Here is a 22316-nt window from a genome sequence, read left to right on the forward strand (position 1 = left end):
ATAAAAAGTGCAGAATACGTAATAACGCCAATGGAGAATTGTCATCTGCTTACTGATCTTAAGAGCTCTCATTAAACTTCTATTTCCTAAGTCATGCACTGCCATACAAAACCTTGGGACAGTAGAAATATTTGTTTTAGAATAACAGATACATGAGAAAAAATTTGAAATATCATTATTAATCCATAGATACAAATTTAAAGAAGGTCAAAAATTTAAATCTTTCAGTCATGTTTAAATCAAGAAGTTGTGAGTGAATTGTCTTGAAACATTTATCATGGTGGACATGTACAAAGAAATACGTTCACTTAAATAATCTGAGAGCTAACTTGAACTTCTTTTGTAAATACAATTAACCGTAAATCTGACTACCTTTTACTTAGTTATCTTTCTTACCTATGCACTGTTTCCTGTCATGGCTGTTTTCATAGCCCTCATAGCAATCACAACGATAACTTCCCTGCAGGTTAACACAATTGCCATTTTTGCATATGCCCGGATTAAGGGCACATTCATTAACATCACGACAGTCGTCTGTCATACCAACTTGCTGATAACCTTCAGGGCATATGCACATAAATGTGCCAATCAAATTCTTGCATTGATATTTACAGTTGTTGGCAGGTGTTACACATTCATCAACATCTGAAAGATGCAGATATAAAAGTAAGTTACCATCAATGAGATTACATGTAAATACAATGTTTGGTTTCATAGTTAACTTTTAGTTCAACATTAATAATCTGCCAGAGCTTCACGTCAATATACACTCTGGAGATGTCTTATTGCGTTATATTTCTCACTGTGGAGTTTAGTTTTTTATTATAAATTGAATAAATTACTGTTAATTCTATTCTGTTCATCATAAGAATAAACCTGATGTAAACAAACACAAACACAATGATTGGTCGGAAGCTGTAGCATAAGTCCAATGGTATTGTTACACTCTTGGAAGTAGGTCCTACTTATGTTTATGTACTCGAATACCAAACGGAAGGTATCTGCAAGAAACAACATTCTCCGGAAGTTATCGGGTACATCCTGGGGGACGCATATTCGTATCTTAAGAACTTCTGCTGTAGCTCTTTGTTATTCAGCTGCAGAATCTGCGTGCTGTGTCTGGTGCAGATCTAGTCACACCAAACCAGTGGATATCGCCTCGAATGAAACCTACAGACTCGTTACGGGAAATTTGAGATCTACACCACTTGATAAAGTGGGCATCCCACCTCCAGACATCTGTCGCCTCCAGACATGTCGTGATTGTGCATCTGGACTGAAAAAGTGTAAGGCACTGAATCTGAAGAGCCACCCACTTGGCAGGTACCCGCCAGCAGTACCGAGGCTCGAGTCGAGGAAAAGCTTTCTCCATTCGACTGAAAGCCTTACCGAACCACCTTCAAACTTCAGAGTCAACTCGTGGCTTTCGAGATCCGGCCACCTTGCAGGGTGGATGATCCCGACCGAAAGCCTGCCGTCAGGTCACGGAGAAAGCTGGTCAGTACGGAAGACCGTCAACAGGCTGCATTCGAGAGTTGAAGAACGAAGACAAACTTGAAAAAGTGGGGATTTGCACGCAACTCCACAGCATGTGAATGTGGTGAAGAACAGACAGTGAGTCATCTTCTTGTCTGGAGCCTACGCCCAATGTCATGCACGCCACAGAATGTCATCGATGCCACCGAGGAAGCGTGCCGAGTTGCTGCATACTGGTCATGCCGCATTTAATTGTAACTGTAATGCTTGTAGTACCATGTTTTGGAACATTTTGTACAACTTGTAAGCTATAGTGTGTGTTTCTGACACAATTAAATAAATAAATGTATTAAATATACTATTACTAAGTTGCATTAAATGAAACTTTAAGATTTTATAATTTATTAACAGCCATCAATGTTTTTCGTAATTGTGCTTTAGCTACATAGTTTTATTTCAACAATTGTGTACAGTTACAGTCTCTGTACTGTCGTGCCCTGATTGTCCCGCCATTAATACACAGTATGGAAATGGCTGAAGTTGGTTCCTGTTCCGTAGTGAAACACATGTGTGGAACACGGTTAAAAAGTGCCAGGAAATACACTCCTGGAAATTGAAATAAGAACACCGTGAATTCATTGTCCCAGGAAGGGGAAACTTTATTGACACATTCCTGGGGTCAGATACATCACATGATCACACTGACAGAACCACAGGCACATAGACACAGGCAACAGAGCATGCACAATGTCGGCACTAGTACAGTGTATATCCACCTTTCGCAGCAATGCAGGCTGCTATTCTCCAATGGAGACGATCGTAGAGATGCTGGATGTAGTCCTGTGGAACGGCTTGCCATGCCATTTCCACCCCTGCGCCTCAGTTGGACCAGCGTTCGTGCTGGACGTGCAGACCGCGTGAGACGACGCTTCATCCAGTCCCAAACATGCTCAATGGGGGACAGATCCGGAGATCTTGCTGGCCAGGGTAGTTGACTTACACCTTCTAGAGCACGTTGGGTGGCACGGGAAACATGCGGACGTGCATTGTCCTGTTGGAACAGCAAGTTCCCTTGCCGGTATAGGAATGGTAGAACGATGGGTTCGATGACGGTTTGGATGTACCGTGCACTATTCAGTGTCCCCTCGACGATCACCAGTGGTGTACGGCCAGTGTAGGAGATCGCTCCCCACACCATGATGCCGGGTGTTGGCCCTGTGTGCCTCGGTCGTATGCAGTCCTGATTGTGGCGCTCACCTGCACGGCGCCAAACACACATACGACCATCATTGGCACCAAGGCAGAAGCGACTCTCATCGCTGAAGACGACACGTCTCCATTCGTCCCTCCATTCACGCCTGTCGCGACACCACTGGAGGCGGGCTTCACGATGTTGGGGCGTGAGCGGAAGACGGCCTAACGGTGTGCGGGACCGTAGCCCAGCTTCATGGAGACGGTTGCGAATGGTCCTCGCCGATACCCCAGGAGCAACAGTGCCCCTAATTTGCTGGGAAGTGGCGGTGCGGTCCCCTACGGCACTGCGTAGGATCCTACGGTCTTGGCGTGCATCCGTGCGTCGCTGCGGTCCGGTCCCAGGTCGACGGGCACGTGCACCTTCCGCCGACCACTGGCGACAACATCGATGTACTGTGGAGACCTCACGCCCCACGTGTTGAGCAATTCGGTGGTACGTCCACCCGGCCTCCCGCATGCCCACTATACGCCCTCGCTCAAAGTCCGTCAACTGCACATACGGGTCACGTCCACGCTGTCGCGGCATGCTACCAGTGTTAAAGACTGCGATGGAGCTCCGTATGCCACGGCAAACTGGCTGACACTGACGGCGGCGGTGCACAAATGCTGCGCAGCTAGCGCCATTCGACGGCCAACACCGCGGTTCCTGGTGTGTCCGCTGTGCCGTGCGTGTGATCATTGCTTGTACAGCCCTCTCGCAGTGTCTGGAGCAAGTATGGTGGGTCTGACACACCGGTGTCAATGTGTTCTTTTTTCCATTTCCAGGAGTGTAGATTGTTCTTCATGTTTCTTGTACATTTACAGAAAAGATCAGCTTTGAAGTGTTCAGAGATGGCATTTGATACAGTTGAGATACAAAAAACTCTTTGGATGCATAGCAGACTTGGTAGCGTAGTAGCTTGACAACCTGGTGTAGTTCATAGATTGCTGGTTCACATCTCGCTTAAGTCACCTCTTTTTTCGTTCAATTATAAATACCTACATCTTGTAATTCTAAAATTCATAATCTTTTTTATGAGTAATGCATGTATTCTTGTTTCTAATTACATATTACACGCAAAATTCCTGTTTTCATTTCAAATATAAATTCCTTATTACTGATATTTTATGAAATATTGTTAATAAAGGTTGCTTAAATAAGAAAACATTACAGTAAGCTTTTCAGGGCAAAAGTGAAAAACCAAACACTATTTATTTGGACTATGTCCATTGCCTTATACCACAAATGTAGTCCCACATGAACCAGAGTGATAAGCGTCATAGCAACAACAAAAACAATCATTTTCACAGCATCAAGCACACCATACACATGCTGCATTTTTACATAAACCCAACAGAACAGATCTGGAGCCAAGTTAAGAGATTTAGCCTGAGAAATATCAAGACTGTTAAGCTGCCAGACATATTGGAACTAACTCATGCAGCTTTTGCACTCATCACTGCTGAACACTGGCGGGATCCAGAATGGCACACCATAAAAGAAGAGGAGAAAATACGATGCCTGGTTGGCTTTGTAGATTCTGTTGCTGATCGACTCATTATCAACATAGCAGATGACAGTTCCACAACTGAAGCGTATTTCTTAGATTTGGATAAGGAAGGAGCTGAGAGTTTACCGAATGACTGACTGTAATTAATATCTTCATTGGCTTCAGTATTCAAACAGTATGGTGAAATCACTGCAGTATGCTTTTGCATCACACATAGCTCACTCACAAAAATTATCCTGTGTTTAAGTTAGGAATTTTCATCACTCTTGTTTGTATTTAGAATACTATGTTAGGTGAGAATGAGAGCATTTTATGCTTTCCATCTGGTCACCTAAGAAGCATGCAGTATTGCAGGAGTTTTGCCAAATATTATTTCATTCTCTTTAAAAATTAAATGACATTCGAAGCTATATTGTTTCTTGCTTCTCTCTTTTTACACCTGAACTGCAACTGCACACATCGTTGCAGGTTAGTTGGACCAGCTGGTTGGCTAGTGGTGTCCAAGTCTAATGCACAAGTAAAGCTGTTATCCCACATTATAGCTCAGTCTATGTGCATGTAACACAGCATAAAACGTATTCTTATTATCATAGTTGACTGTACTGGACGTAGCTCGGCTTCCACTCCACATGAAATGATATCCAATAAGGTTGAAACAAATGTGGAGGAATACATGGTGTAATGTAAACATCAAATTTATTCTTATGATGAACGGAATATAATAGCAGTCACAGACGAAGAAGAAGAAGAAAATTGAAATACCAGTGTGTTTTATGTTTCAAACAGTATGTGATAGGTAAAAATGAAATATTAATGAAGACACACACACACACACACACACACACACACACACACACACACAGAGAGAGAGAGAGAGAGAGAGAGAGAGAGAGAGAGGGGGGGGGGGGGGAGTATTTATTTCTCCCTGCGCAAGATTGGCGTATCACTTATATAGTCCCATTATCACTAATATTCTGAGTGTAATTAACAGCACATAACATACTCATGTTGGAAAACATATTATTTCAATGAATTCCAAACAAGTTTCAAAAACTTATTAAGTATGACATGCACTTACATAGTACTGAGTTTTCTTCTTACAAGAAAATGCCTTACCTTGACAGTGTCTTCCATCTGGTGCCAATGTGTATCCATAAGGACAAATGCAACGGAATGAGCCTGGAACATTGTGACAGCGAAATGCACACTGACTGCCCATTTCTAAGCATTCATTTACATCTTCACATACCTACAGAAAGAAATCCAATATTGTTTTACATTTCTTTTACTGCATAAAATACTTTAAGGCTGACAATTAGATTGCCATAGTAAACAGACCAATACTCAGACAAAAGACAAAGCTGTTTAAATATTGCACAGATCTGCCATGAGAATTCTCATCTGACAATTCAGAAATTAGGAAAACAAAGTTTGAAATGTAGAAAATAAAAAATCTGAAAAAAAAGAAAAACTACATTGCCCAAGGATTACACAGGCCAGCCTGGTGACAATGAGACCAGCCCGACAGCAGAGATGAACTGCATGCTGTACACATTTCTGAATCACCAAAGATGATGAATTGCACACAAAAGAAGAACACTCATATGCACGATTGAAGAAAGTGTGCTCGAGATGTGAACTGTGAGATTGTCTTTCATTCTAGTTTTAGTTTTATGCACTGGCCAGAATTTTATTTTATCTTATCTTTATAACTGTTTTCTTTCAACACAATGACTTTTTTAGTCTTGATGTAGTACATTAGTGACTTACGGAAGCTGCACACTGCGCAAAGAGTGATTGGTTGCCTTACAACTGCAATTCATATCATACATAATTTTAAACAGGGTGGTGCACAAGAAACTGGCCCCAAGTACAGATTGCTGGCCAATTATGCACAAATTGTTGCCCATTGTGAGCAGATACAATGACAAACAGACGGATATGCAACAATTACATAATAAAGAAATAACAAATAAGCTAATGCAAGCAATAGTTTCGAAACAACAGATGACAATTGGTGAGCAACAATGAACAGTCTAGTAAGCAGGGCCAGTGCTGCACTGCATTTCTGTTTAACTATATAAGATCAAACTGAGAATGTCTTTTGTTTGTTTTAATAGATCTGGAAGCCTTGAAATTTTAACAGTACTGGTAATCATTACTAAGTTCAATAAGACAACATAATGTTAGAACATTTCATTTATAATGTTTCAGTTAATAAGGCATACAAATTACTGGAGGAAAAGAGGAATAAACAATAGAGAAAACGTAGACAATTAATAAAGCCCTTTCTTATTAAGACACAGATGACAGGCTAAATAGCAAGAAAGCAAAATGCTATATTTTGCTAAAAATACAGTACTTAGCTAACTAACATAATGTAGGAAATACAAATCCAACCTGCATTGGTCCTGGGGCAAACCCATCACTGCAAGAACACTCAAATCCTCCTTCCACATTTGAACATGTGCCATTTCCACAAATACTGCTTGAAGTGAGACATTCATTTTCATCTGCAGAGGAAAAGAAGCATCACAGTTATTTTCTGTCCCAAAATTAGTATTACTCCCATAAAATGTAAAACTGATTCGTTTTTCTTTTAGCAAACAAAGTTACTGCTCATGAATTATTGCAACAAATGGCCTGTCTCAAGATACATATGCATATACAGTATAAACAGGTAGAATAAAAAATTAATGTGATGGTTTGAAAGTTTTAAACTTCAAAATGATTGCATTTCCAAAATTCACCTATGCACTTTCTTCCAGTTTCGTCCAATACAAAACCAGCGGGGCATTCACAACGGAAAGATCCATCTGTATTTATACATTCCCCTCCTTCACAGGCATTGGGCATAAATGAACACTCGTTAAGATCTTCACCTGAATCCAAGCGTCCGGGACCTTCAGGACACATACGCCGGAACTCATCTACGGAAAGGCAAGATTTTTAATGGTGACAAACAGTAATTGACAATGGCTACTAAGAATGCTTGGATACAGTTTTTACAACATCAGTGAAAAATTAAGGAACAATTAATGTTGATGTATAATGACTTCCAGAATTCTAGGAGTAAATTTACTTTGTATAAGTATCCAATTGACTAGAAGAAGGGATCTGTTGGTAGGACATGTTCTGAGGCATCAAGGGATCACCAATTTAATAATTTTTAACATTTTAATGCAGCGACAGCAACTGATATTGTTTATATAAGAATATACAGCCTACAGTTGCAGGTTAACTTTATCGTTTACCTAGGTTTCAACGTTAGTAATAACGTCTTCTTCAGAACATAAAATATTATTTAAATGTTTGCCTAAAACAGGCCATGTCCTAATTCAACTTCATAAAACTTGATGCATAACCATAAGGTTTTGTCACTTCTATTAAACAAGCTGTAGCAAATTCACTTTAAGCCCATTGTATGGGCCTCGTCGTGTGACTAGAGTCTCTAGTCACACGACAAAACCTTATGGTTATGCATCAAGTTTTATAAAGTTGACTTGGGCCATGGCCTGTTTTAGGCAAACATTTAAATAATATTTTATGTTCTGAAGAAGACGTAATTACTAATGTTGAAACCTAGATAAATGATAAAGTTAACCTGCAACTGTAGGCTGTATATTCTTATATACACCAATTTAATATTGGATGGCAGCATGGAGGGTAAAAATCGTAGAGGGAGACAGATATGAGTACACTAAGCAGATTCGGAAGGATGTAGGTTGCAGAAGGTACTGGGAGATGAAGAAGCTTGCACGGGATAGAGTTGCATGGAGAGCTGGACTGAAGACCACAACAACAACAACAACAACAAATATCCAGTTACATCATAGATGATATCATTTTAAACTGTATGCATTATACAAATCTAACTTTAGCATTAAAAGCTTTACCATGAGGTAGTGTGAAGAAACAAGACCTGAAGACTATTCTTCTTATTTTATACAGGAAAGTATTATGTGGAACTGATTAATTAGCAGTTTCTGAAAAATGGAAATGTGTACAGAACGGGAAAAACTTGAAAGATAAACAAGGAAAAGAGAGATTGCTACTTATGGTAAAGATAACACGTTAAGTTGCAGACACGCACAATCAAAAGACACTTACACGTCAGATTTTGACAACATCCTTCACCAGAAAAAGAGAAACAAACACCATTCATTAACACAAGAAAGCATACCCCATGCACACGTGACTGCCAACTCCAGCAGCTCATACCTGAAGGCTCTGGATGAAAGCTTACGTGTAAGTGTCTCTTAATTGTGCCTGTCTGCAACTTAACGTGTCATCTTTATGATATTTAGCAATCTACCTTTTCCTACATTGTTGATATTGCTACCTAGTTTCCATTGTTTGAAAGATAAACCAGTTTAGATGTTATATTAAATTGCTGCATGTTGTAAATTGGCAGTCATAATCAGACACCAGAAGGTAAATTAAACAACCATGTCATCTTTAGCGAACAAAGTGCAGCAGGTACCTGGTTATTTTACATAGAAGGCTGATGATGATTTAGCACAAGACAGTGGGAGTGACATTTAAAGAGATTGATTGGTGCCTACTGTAAGGATTTTGGAGACAGTCCACAAGTATTAATTCTATGAGAATAGAGGTGTATTTAGATTCCATAGCTCATGTGATCTCTCTTAATTCTGAAGTATGACTTACCAGAGCCTTTAGGTGGACATGGTTCACAGTATTTCCCCCAGGCTGCTCCCATTGAGCAACAACACTGTTTTGCAGTGATGAGTGTCATCCGGGCAGCTGAACAATGACCTGTGAACATTTCTACAACCAGCAGAAAACTGTTACTCTTGAGATTTAGGTAATTAATATACTTTGATAATATTCATGGTACGTATAGTGGCTATTCTTGGCAAAACTGAGATGGTGAGAGGATGGACAACTTAACAATAAAATCTATCTACTGTCTTTTCAATAGCATATTTTATTCACAAATGAATGCTGGAAGAGAATCAAACAAAATACACTACTGAAAAGATGGTAGATGGTTACTGATTAGGCACACTGTTTAGCAAAACATGCCGCCCATCTGGAAAGACTTTTTTAAATGTATTTCAGCCTCAGGTCATTCAAATGGTATTGTTTCAGGTTTTAACTTATTAAGAAGTCATTATCAAATAATCAGCTTAAAATTAAGGATATGGGGAATAGTAAAATACTGGGAAGCTACATTACAAGTCAAACTCACTTTTATACTTACTTCAGTCAACTGTACAAGCCTGGAGAGGCGCTCACATTGCCATTATGGGTGTCGCTATGGGCTTATTTAGTTGACGAGTTACCTTGTAACATATATAAGTACGCATAGAAGTTAGTTTCATTTGTGATATAGTTCCCCAGTATTTTACTATTTCCCTTTTTCTTTATTTTCAAGCAGATCATCTGATGATTATGAGTTGGTAATATGTCGAAATCAGTAATTATCAGAGGCTGAAACATATAATAATAATAGATGAACTTTCTTATTATTATATTTTCTATTTCTTAATATTGCTATTCATTCATAATAACTTGCAACAGGTGAAAGGGAGCACAAGCATGCAAAAAATGCATGATAAAAAATGCAAAATGGGTAAGCAGGGATGGCTACAGGACAAATGTAAGGTTGGAGAAACATGCATTTGTAGAGGTAATACAGATATTGTCTACAGCAAATTAAGAGTTCATTGGAGAAAAGAGAAGCAGCTGTATGAGTATCAAGAACTCAGTTGGCAATCTGGTACTAAACAAAGAAGTGAAAGCTGTAAGGAATATATGAAGTGTCTATACAAGAGGAGCTAGCTTGAGGACAATATTCTAGAAGGAGAGGAGGAAATTGGTGTAAATGAGATGGGAGATATGATACGGCAAGAAGAATTTGACAGAGCACTGAAGGACCTAAGTGGAAACAAGTCCCCTGGAGTAGACAACATTCCCTGAGAATTACTGAGATCCTTGGGAGATCCAGCTGTGACAAAACTGTTCCACCAGATGTGCAAGATATAAGAGACAGGAGAAACCTCCTCATATTTCAAGAATAATATAATAAATCAAATTTCAAAGAAAGAAGGTGCAGACAAGTGTGAATAGTATCGAATAATCAGTTTAATGAGTCATGCTTGCATAATACTGACACAAATTATTTACAGAAGAATGGAAAAACTTGGGGGAGCCTACATCTATGTTTACATGATTACTCTGCAATTCACACTCAAGCCCTTGACAGAGGATTCACAGAACCACTTTCAGACTACTTCTTGATCATTCCACTCTCGAACAGCACATGGGAAAAATGAACATATAATTCTTACTGTGAAAGCTTTGATTTGTCTGATTTTATCACGATGGTCATTTATTTGTATTTAGATGGGAGTCAGAAAAATATTTTCACATTACTTAGACAAACATGGTGACTGGAATTTCACGAAAAGATGTCATCGCAAAGGAAAAACACCTTCATTTTAATGATTACAACCCCAATTCACTTATCATGTCTGTGATACTCTCTCCCCTATTTCGCAATAATACAAAATGAGTTGCCCTACTTTGAAGTCCTCCATCAACCCTATCTGGTGAGGATCCCACACAATGCAGCAATACTCCAGAAGACAACAGACAAGCTTAGTATAGGCAGTCTCTTTAGTAGATCCATTGCATCTTTTAAGCGTTCAGGCAATAAAACACAGTCTTTCATTTGCCTTTGCAGCAACATTTTCTCTGTATTGGTTCCAATTCAAGTTGTTTGTAAGTGTAATCTCTAGGTATTTAGTTGAAACAATAACCTTTAAATTTGTATGATTATCATGTAAACAAAATGTAACGGAATTATTTAGCATGCATGTGAATGACCTCACATTTTTTATGGCTCACGGTCAAGTGCCACTTTTCACATCATGCAGAATCTTATGCAAAACGTTCTGCAATGAATACTGATCTTCTGACAAGTTTCCTAGATGGTAAATCACACAAACAATCTGAGAGAGCTGCTCACATTGTCTCTTAAATTGTTTATACAGATTAGGAAGAACAGAAGAAATTTAAAAATATGGAATCAAATTGGAGATCTCATGTCGATAGCACTCATTACTATGTGTGAGTAAAGCACCAGTTGTGTTTCACAAGAATTATATTTTCTGATCTCATGCTCATCATATAGTGACAGTGGAAAGCTTCATACGACATAAACAAGTTAATTTAACTGAAACAAAATAAGAAAGCCAGAGTTATTATTTCTTTATTTTTGAGATGGAACTCTTGAACCCATATTTCAGAGAAAGTACTGTATCAACAAAAATAATCAGATTTTTAAAGTATAATGGTGTATAGTGGTGTCTGTGTACATGAGGATGGATATGTGTGTGTGTGTGTGCGAGTGTATACCTGTCCTTTTTTTCCCCCTAAGGTAAGTCTTTCCGCTCCCGGGATTGGAATGACTCCTTACCCTCTCCCTTAAAACCCACATCCTTTTGTCTTTCCCTCTCCTTCCCTCTTTCCTGATGAAGCAACCGTTGGTTGCGAAAACTTGAATTTTGTGTGTATGTTTGTGTTTGTTTGTCTATCAACATGCCAGCGCTTTCATTTGGTAAGTTACATCATCTTTTTTTTAGATATATTTTTCCCACGTGGAATGTTTCCCTCTATTATATTCATATCATTAATTTGAACCCAACAATTACGTTTGTTATTGTCACTGTTGCATTTCGAAATCTTTTCTGTCATCTTACTTTCTCTTTCTGTTTTTACAAGTAGTTTCACTTTGTATTCACCTTCTCTTTTTTACTGTAATCTACCATACAAATTTATCCTGCCTATATATACTCAATAATACGTAACCCACTTCCAAACCATAACCAAAAATTTTTTTTCCGCTTTCAACACTACCGCTGCTATAAAATCCACCGTTTCCAGTCCACAAACAGTTCCCTATTAAACAACCATTTCGGCTAGTTCTAACAACTTTTGCTTTATTTCCATTTCCATTTTTCCCACATCACTGATCATTTTTAGACACTTCCCAAAGGTTTTAACGTCATTATTTCTTCGTCAGACAATTGTTAGCCTCATTTTCATAATCTGCCACCACAAAACCACTCCTTTTAATACATTTACACGCAGTTGTTTCGAAATTTTCCCAAATTTCTCCACCCTTTAACGTGTTTTGGCGGCAATACAACCACCTAACCTTTGTGTGCATTGTTGTTTACCAACCCAAGTTCACCACAGGACCAACATAGCTCAACTTTAACCAACACTTTTTCGACTTTTTTCACACCAGATCTTCAGTTGCTTCCTAGTTCACCTTTATCTCTCCCCATATATTTTTATTTTCGTTTTCATTTCAGCCTCATGTTACACTTTCCACCTTCTAATACCATATCACCCTCACAACATCCCCACAACGACCCCATTAAGTTTTATTTACATTCCCTTCGCAAACATGCCTTCGCCCTAGCAAAGGTGTCTGTGTATGTGAGGATGGATATGTGTGTGTGCGAGTGTATACTTGTCCTTTTTTCCCCTAAGGTAAGTCTGTCCGCTCCCGGGATTGGAATGACTCCTTACCCTATCCCTTAAAACCCACATCCTTTCGTCTTTGCCTCTCCTTCCCTATTTCCTGATGAAGCAACCGTTGGTTGCAAAAGCTTGAATTTTGTGTGTATGTTTGTGTTTGTTTGTGTGTCTATCCACTTGCCAGCGCTTTCGTTTGGTAAGTTACATCATCTTTGTTTTTAGATATATTTTTCGCACGTGGAATGTTTCCCTCTATTATATTCGTGTAATATAATTTGATAGATAAAAAAATCTACTAACCAAGTGATGGCAGTAACAAAGACATACAAAAGTTAAGGAAATGTGCAAATTTATGGAGTTTGTTTCACCATACGTGCCATCTGGATTCTTCTCCCCGACACCAGTTTCACAGAACTCTGCAGGTGGAAACTGACGTTACAGCATGTGCTTGGTTCTCACCACCCACCTACCCTTAATTTACATCAATTTCTTTGGACCCTGCATTTCTTTTCACTAACTATTCCTTTCTTCATTCTCTTATAGTTTTCTATGTCTTTTATTTTGTTACCTGTCTCTTTTTCTCCACCCTTACCTCCACCACATATATTGTACTTAGTTTTCCGTTATTAACTGTTGCATGATGTCTGATCAGTAATCCCTGTCTTGCTTACTACCCCGAATTCAGACTTTAAGCACGCAGGCTTTCATGTCTCTTCCAGTGCAGTCCCCAACAATCAGTCCCATCTGGTAAGTCTCCTCTGTATTGGGGTTCTGGGCAACTTTTCCATAATTCTCCCCATTTCCTAAACAGAACTAGTCCTTTTCCTTCATCCCTCTCCCTTCACCTTGAACCCTTCTGCCAAAAGAAGGAGTCACTGGCTCTGACAGACTACAGATTTGCGTGACTATCATGTGTGTTTGCACCTGCTGCTGCTTGGTGAGTGGATTTTTTATCTATCCAATTATTTAATATTTTCTACAAAGTAACTGAGTGACCTATAAATGAACTGCATTTGGAAAGTATTTTTTTTAAGTCATTTGTCCATTGACTGGTTTAATATTGTCTGTCATCTATCCCTGTCTTCTACTAATGAGTTAAACTCTTCAGAACTATTACACCCAATATTCTTCGTAATCTGTTTTGCATGTTCTAGTCATAATCATCGTCTCTTGTGCCTTTCAGTGCCAGTTTCACTATTTATAATTGCTGCAGACTATATCCAACTAAACTGTCCACTCTTCTCTTATGGGTTATGCATAGATATCTACCATTATCTATCCTTTTTAGTAGTTAATTTCATACTTCCTCTGTCTATAATATTCATCAGTAACATATGTCTGCCTGCTTAGCTGGGTGGTAACATGCTTGCCTCCCATGCAAATGGGCCTGGGTTTGATTCCCAGCCAGGCAGGAGATTTTCTCCACACACGGACTGGGTGTTGTGTTGTCCTCATCATCATTTCATCCTCATCACTGCCCCGCAAGTCGCCCAATGTGACATCGAATGAAATAAGACTTACACTTGGGGGGCAAACTTCCTCGAATGAGGCCTCCCGGCCAATGATGCCATATGCTCATTTTCATTTTTATCAATAACATATGTCAACAGAACACTTTCTTTGAAATATTTCATAATGTTTAAACATAGTATGTGTTCCAATATCTTACTGCAAATCCTGTGCAACTTTCCAGTCTTTACATATGGATCTTTCATCAAGCACATGAATTTGTAAATTTAGAGAAAGTTTTTGACAGTGTTAACTAGACACTATTCTTTGAAATTTTAAAGGTAGTGGGGTTAAATACAGGGAGCAAAAGATTACTATGACTTGTACAGAAACAAGAGGGCAATCATCAGTTTCAAAGGACATGAAAGGCAAACAGTGTTTGAGGAGAGAGTGAGACAGAGTTGTAGCTTTCCACAATGATGGAGCAAAGCAATCAGTCATCCTTCCCTTTCAGGGTTTATTAAAACAAATCTAGATTTTGGCTAGTGCCTAGCCATTATCAATGCATTATTTCATAATTTCAATAAATGTCCCAGTACGTCAGTCGCCTGTTGTTCAGACTTCTGTCACAATTCATTCGTAGCCTTAAACTAAAGCGCATTGATAATGGTTAGGCACTAGCTGTAATCTAGATTTGCTTTAATAAAGCCTGAAAAGGAAGGCTGACTGATTTGAAAGTCATATCACAGTTGTTGAGTGCATTCCACATTCCTAATGGAAGTAACTTGATGAAGAGCTACAGCCTACACCTGGTGTTTTTTTTTTCAATTTGTACATTGAGCAAGTAGTAAGGAAACTAAGAAGAAATTTGGAAATTGAATTAAGGTTCAGGGAGAAGAAATAAAAACTCTGAGGTTTGCTGATGAGATTGTAACTCTATCAGAGACAGCAAGGGTTTTGGGAGGGCAGCTGAATGTAATGAACAGTGTCTTGAAAGGAGGATATATAATGGACATCTGCTAAGGTAAAACAAGGGAAAATGAATGTAGTTGAATTAAATCAGGAAGTAGGTTAGGAAATGAGACACTAAAAGAAGTGGATGATTTTAGTTATTTTGGTGGCAAAATAACTGATGGTAGCTGAAGTAGAGAGGATATAAAATGCACATTGCAAATGGCAAGAAAGTCATTTCTGAAAAAGAGAAATTTGTTAACATCTAATATAAACTAAATTTTAGGAAGTCTTTTCTGAAGGTACTTGAAGTGTAGCCTTGCACAGAACTGAAATGTGGACAACAGGCAGTTCTGATATGAAGAGAATAGCAACATTTGGAATGTGGTTCTATACAAGAATGCTCAAGATTGGATGGGTAGATTGAGTAACTAATGAGGAAAATAAATTTATGACACAACTTGACTAAAAGAAGAGTTTGGTTGACAGGACACATACTGTAGCATCAATGAATAGTTAATTTGATACTGTAGGGATATGTGGTGAGTAAAAGTTGTAGAGGGAAGATCAAGGTGTGAATACAATAAGCAGGTTCAAAGGGGATGTAGGTTGCAGTAGATATGCAAAGAGGCTTGCACAGAATTAACTGGGGTGGAGTGCTGCACAACACTAGTCTTTGGTCTGGAGACCACAACAACAATTACAAATAATTTGACAAACAAAATTACATCTAAGAGAATTAAAGAAGTGAAATGGGTTGTTGTAGGATGGAACACAGCCCACAATATTTCAAAAACAATTTATAATTTACTGCAATTATATAGTTTCATTGTTGTTTCTGATCAATTTTACATGTTCGTATTAGTAAATAAGAATTTTTGCAAACAAAAAACATTTTGGAACTTGATAGGATACTATCACATACAGCATCTACCTTGTGCCAACTGACAGCAGTGAAATAAGAAGCATAGTAAAGACATTACCAAACTGTAAATCTGCAGGATATATGGGGTCTAAAGTCCTACATTGAAAACCTATCCAGACGCCTTTTCTCTTCCATTTAATAGAATGTTAAGATCAGGAAGTTCTCTTGACCCACTGAAAATAGTCTAAAAAGGGCTTAAAATGGAAAAATATAGACTAATTTCTGTCTTGCCTGTCTTTTCAAAAGTGTGGAGTATGGTCTCAACAGCCAAAGACTGTAGTCATGTATGTGTGAGTTACATTTGTGTCAGTGTGTGTGTGTGTGTGTGTGTGTGTGTGTGTGTGTGTGTGTGTGTGTGTGTGTGGGCGGGTGGGTGGGTGTGTTTCGTCTATGTCCAACGAAGGTCTTGTTGGTCAAAAGCTCACTTACTGACAGTCTTTTTGTTGCGCCTGTCTGCGACTCATCATCTCCGCTAAATGATGAGTAGCAACTACCTTCTTCATAAGATTACAGAAAAGGTCATATATGACAAAATTATAAAATTTTCAAATAAATATAGTTAATCTTTGAAATTCAGAATGGTTTTACAGATGAACTTTGTCAATTGCCACACAATTTATTGATGACATAATAACTGCTATAGAGAACAAGAAATATGTTACAGGCATATTCCTTGAGCGTGAAAAATGCACTTGACAAAGTGAGTATATCAATACTCATAGAGAAATTATAGAACATAGGCATCAGCGGCCTTGTTCATGGTCTAATAAAATTTTATCTAATAAAGAGAAACCAAACGGTACTATTAAAAATGGGCATTGGCACACACAGATCTAGCATTACTGATTTGAAATACATGTTTCCACAGTGCACAGAGCTCAGTACGGAGACCCCTTCTTTTCTTAATTTATGTAAATGAAATAAAATACTGCTGCCCAAATTCAAAGATAATTCTGTATGCTGATGTTATATTTACTGTATGCAAGCACATATATTATTACTAATAAGAAATATCATGCACCTGTATTAGAAATGAAATAGTTTAGAGTTTCAATGAGACTCGTCTCAGTCTCAGCAGCAAGGGAACAGCAGTGATGGATTTCAACTCCATAAGACAGTCAGAGATTGAAAACAATTATGCATTGTAAATGATACTGCCACTAAAGGGAACTGTGTAAAATTCCTGGGAATAACAATACAAGACGCACGTCAGTGGGGTATGCATCTGCACTTTCTAGCAAGCAAACTGGCAAAAAAAAAAAAAATTTGTAATAAATACTTTTAGCAAGTATTACAATCACACACATGTAGTGTGGACTGCTTATCATCCATTAGTCTCATCTAGTATAAACTATGGAACCAAAGTATTGTGTGCCACAACACAGGCAAGCCCTGAAAGTCACAGCAAAGGCTGTATGAATAATTTGTGGTGCTAAACCAAGAGACTCATGCCACAATTTACTGCCCACATATTAATAATGGCTGACATATTGTCATGAGAGATGCCACAACTGTATAAACTTTTAAAGCATTTATTGTAACAGTCCTAGTGGCAGTTAGTCACATTTTATTACTGGTTATGATCATATTTAAGTAGATAACACAGATTGCAAACATTTAAAAATCTTAAAATTGTACTGAATAAGTAGATAATATAGACGGACTGATGAAACCTAAAATTTAAAATTTACGAAGTTTTACCTAATTAATCACAAGTTGTGAAAAGTCAAATCTCTTTAAAAAGAACATAGACATTTGCTGTAAAATATAAGGAACAACATTGTAGTGCAGTTGTGACAACATTCAGTGGCATCCAGCATTTTAGTAAATCCAGTAAAGGATGGAAGGTGTGAGGGGGAAGGGCGAAGGGGGAACGGAGGGGAGGGGGGGGGGGGGAGAGGAAAGGCACTAATATCATGCAGTATTAAAATGTAACACAGATATTGTCTAAAAGATGTAATACAATTAATTTAAAAAAATGAAGTAATGTCGGATAATATATCTAATAATAATACATGGGTCTGTATGATGCAATGTGGATATGACAAAATGATATATTCCACTGAATGTTGCCACAAGTGTACTATAGATATGTTTTTTTAATTATTTTACAACTAATGACTATGTTCGTTTTAAAGAAATCTGACTTTACACAACTTGTGATTAATCAGGTACAAATTTAAGAATTTCACATTTTAAATATTTTGAATCTACAGGGTGAAGAAAATTGGTGACATGAAATTTTAACCCTAGATAGCTGATGCCAGTAGGGACCAAAATTACTAAAGTTGTGTAGGTCAACAACACACCATGGTGCCACGCACTCCATTTGGCCATGGGATTGCCCTGTTGCTGTTTGTCGGCTGACGGGCAGCGCAGTGGTTCTTGGTTCACACATACAAACATCCCTCACCCCGTCACTGCCCTAACCAGACACACACACATGTCGAATAGGTCTTGCTTCGCTTTGGAGTGTACACACGTCACCTGCAATTTAGTTATACAATAAGCATGGTGGCACAGTATTTGTTTCAAGAACAATGAGATATTGTTCTTTTTTTTATGGACTAGCCAATGATAATGCACATGAAGCTCGATGGTTGTACAAGGAACAGTACCCAACAAGATGCCACCCACACCCACAAACATTTATAGCAATTCCCCAGCGATTTGGTGAAACAGGCTCATTAGCGGGATATCATGTTTATGCTGGAAGACCTCGAATACAGCGGGATGCTGCATTTGAAGAGACTGTTCTTGAGCGCTTTAATGAAGCACCTACGACAAGTACTTAAGCAGTTGGACATGACATGGGGGTCACTCATCAGTTAGCCTGGGAGATTTTGAGGGATGACGGCCAGCATCCATTTAGTTTCCACCTTGTTCAAGACCTAAATCTTGTGGTGGACTATGAACACAGACTAGGGTTTTGCTGGTGGTTTCAGCAACGTGTTGCATCAGATCCCAAATTCCCCACCATCATGTTGTTCACTGATGAGTGCACCTTCCATCGGGATGGCCTTTACAACACTCAGACACCAGTAACAATTATTGTTCAACATTTGGGCAGGCACTGTGTGTGACCATCTGATTGGGCCGGTCCGTCTACCTCCTTGACTTACTGGGGCAAATTACCTTAACTTTTTGCAAGACACTCTACCCAGCCTGCTGGAAGCTGTTTCCCTGGACATACGAATATGCATGTTGTTGCAGCATGGTGAGGCATCTGCACATAACAGTTGTACTGTGCGTCGATATTTAAATGATCTCTTCGACAACCGGGTAATTGGCAGAAGTGCTCGTATGACATGATCACCAGAAATCATGCCATCGGACTTTTTCCTGTGGGGATTCTTCAAGGTTTTAGTTCAACCATCCAGACACAAACCACCTAGAAATGAAGAGGAATTAATGGCGCGCATTCAACATGCCATCAAGGTAATACCAGGAATCTTTGAAAGAGTTTGACAAAACACCGTTCGACGATACCAAGCTTGTGTCGCATCAGAGGGTCACCAGTCCGAGCACCTGCTTTAAGTAAAGGTTGGTTGGTTTGTGGGATTAAAGGGACCAGACTGCGACAGTCATCGGTCCCTTTTTCCAAAAAACAAATTAAAACCGCCCAAAGAGAATAAAAAACGAACAACAGGAAAGACGTCAGACGACACGGGGCAAGAAAGACTCCGACACAGATCAGACAAAACAAATTAAAACACACAGAGAGTGATGGTGGTTGGCCGACCATAGAGAAAAAAAAAGAGGAAAAGCCAACCACCAAGAACACATTAAAAACTCAGTTTAAAATCAGAGGCTAAAAGCCAGAATCAACACTAAAAAACATAAACATTCAGATTAAATGATAAAAACCCCCTGCCCGAATAAAATGCAAAACTAAGTCCACCATGGCAGAGTCATCTAGTAAAAGGGCAGGGAACGTATCAGGCAGCGCAAATGTCTGCCTGACCACAGCTAAAAGGGGGCAGGCCAACAAAATGTGGGCCACTGTCAAAACCGCCCCGCAGCGACATAGAGGAGGGTCCTCCCGGCGCAGTAAATAACTGTGTGTCAGCCGGGAGTGGCCAATGCGGAGCCGGCAAAGGACGACTGAGTCCCTGCGGGTGGCTCGCATGGATGACCGCCACACAGTCGTCGTCTCCTTAATGGCAAGGAGTTTATTGGGCATGATCCGATCGCGCCATTCAGCGTCCCAAAGCGCAAAAACTTTTCGGCGGAGGACTGCCCACAAATCAGTCTCTGGGAGGCCAACATTCAGAGATGGTTGTCTCGTGGCCTCTTTTGCCAGGCGGTCAACATGTTCATTGCCTGGGATACCGACATGACCGGGGCTCCACACAAAGACCACAGAGCGGCCGCAACGGGCAAGACTATGCAGGGACTCTTGGATAGCCATCACCAGACGAGAACGAGGGAAACACTGGTTGAGAGCTCGTAAACTGCTCAGGGAATTGCTACAGATAACGAAGGACTCACCTGAGCAGGAGCGGATATACTCTAGGGCACGAAAGATGGCGACCAGTTCAGCAGTGTAAACACTGCAGCCATCCTGCAAGGAACGTTGTTCGGAATGGTCCCCTAGAGGTTGTTTGTGGGATGAAAGGGACCAGACTGCGATGGTCATCGGTCCGGTCCCCTAGAGTTAGCGCATACCCGACACAACCAGCAACCATTGAACCGTCAGTGTAAACAATGCCAGAGCCCTGATACGTGGCCAGGATGGAATAAAAGCAGCGGCGGAAGGCCTCTGGAGGGACTGAGTCCTTCAGGCCCTGTGCCAAGTCGAGCCGAAGGCAAGGGCGAGGAACACACCATGGGGGTGTACGCAAAGTGGCCCGGAAAGGAGGTGGAACAGTGAAAACCCTAAGCCCGGAGAGAAGCTCTTTGACGCGGACCGCGATTGTACAACCAGACCGGGGCCGATGTTCTGGCAGATGGACGACCGATTGCGGGAACAGGAGATGATAGTTTGGATGCCCGGGCAAGATAAAAACATGGGCAGCATAAGCGGCCAGCAACCGTTGGCGCCGTAACCGCAGGGGAGGGACACCTGCCTCCACTAGTATACTGTGAACAGGGCTGGTGCGGAAGGCACCAGTGGCAAGTTGTATCCCGCTGTGTAGTATTGGGTCCAGTACCCGCAACGCAGATGGGGAAGCGGAGCCATAAGCCAGGCTCCCATAATCCAGACGAGACTGGATTAACGCCTGGTAGAGCTGTAACAGGGTAGATTGGTCGGCACCCCAGCGGGTGTGGCTCAAGCAACGCAGAGCATTGAGATGCCGCCAACACGCCTGTTTAAGCTGTCGGATATGAGGCAGCCAAGTCAACCGGACATTGAAAACCACCCCCAAAAACCTGTGCGATTCCACCACTGAAAGAAGTTCGCCATCAAGATAAAGCCGCGGCTCCGGGTGGACAGTACGTCGCCGGCAGAAATGCATAACGCGGGTCTTGGCTGCCGAAAACTGGAACCCATGAGCTACAGCCCAAGACTGCGCCTTGCGGATAGCGCCCTGTAGCTGACGTTCAACAGCTGCAACGCCAGTAGAGCTGTAGTAAAGGCAGAAGTCGTCAGCATACAGGGAAGCGGAGACAGAATTTCCCACGGCCGCAGCGAGCCCATTAATGGCTATTAAAAACAGGCAGACACTTAAAACAGAACCCTGTGGCACGCCGTTCTCCTGGACGTGGGAGGAACTATATGAGGCTGCGACTTGCACACGGAAGGTACGATATGACAGGAAATTGCGGATAAAGATCGGCAGAGGGCCCCGAAGACCCCATCCATGATGCGTAGAAAGGATGTGATGACGCCATGTCGTATCGTACGCCTTCCGCATGTCGAAAAAGACAGGGACCAGGTGCTGACGGCGGGCAAAGGCAGTACGGATGGCCGACTCCAGGCTCACCAGATTGTCAGTGGCGGAGCGGCCTTTACGGAACCCACCCTGACACGGAGCCAGAAGGCCCCGAGACTCCAGTACCCAATTCAAGCGCCGGCTCACCATCCGTTCGAGAAGCTTGCAAAGAACGTTGGTGAGGCTAATGGGGCGGTAGCTGTCCACCTCCAAAGGGCTCTTGCCTGGTTTCAAAACGGGGATGACAATGCTTTCCCGCCATTGCGACGGAAACTCACCCTCGACCCAGAGACGGTTGTAAAGGTCGAGGAGGCGTCACTTGCAGTCCACTGAAAGGTGTTTCAGCATCTGACAGTGGATGCGATCTGGCCCAGGAGC

General features: G+C 40.6%; 1 protein-coding gene across 1 annotated transcript in view; it reads right to left on the reverse strand.

Moving 5' to 3' along the window:
* LOC126198519 (fibrillin-2-like) overlaps nucleotides 1-22316 on the reverse strand; it is a 732236-nt gene that overhangs the window by 106727 nt on the left and 603193 nt on the right. Inside the window, exons 41-45 of the mRNA XM_049934905.1 lie at nucleotides 8892-9011; nucleotides 6971-7150; nucleotides 6621-6733; nucleotides 5337-5469; nucleotides 397-645 (exon numbers count right to left, since the gene is read on the reverse strand). Coding sequence (XP_049790862.1) covers nucleotides 397-645; nucleotides 5337-5469; nucleotides 6621-6733; nucleotides 6971-7150; nucleotides 8892-9011 — 795 coding nt within the window. The remainder of the gene's footprint in view (nucleotides 1-396; nucleotides 646-5336; nucleotides 5470-6620; nucleotides 6734-6970; nucleotides 7151-8891; nucleotides 9012-22316) is intronic.

This window comes from Schistocerca nitens, chromosome 8, assembly GCF_023898315.1.
Source record: "Schistocerca nitens isolate TAMUIC-IGC-003100 chromosome 8, iqSchNite1.1, whole genome shotgun sequence".
NCBI classification, from domain to species: Eukaryota; Metazoa; Arthropoda; class Insecta; order Orthoptera; family Acrididae; genus Schistocerca; species Schistocerca nitens.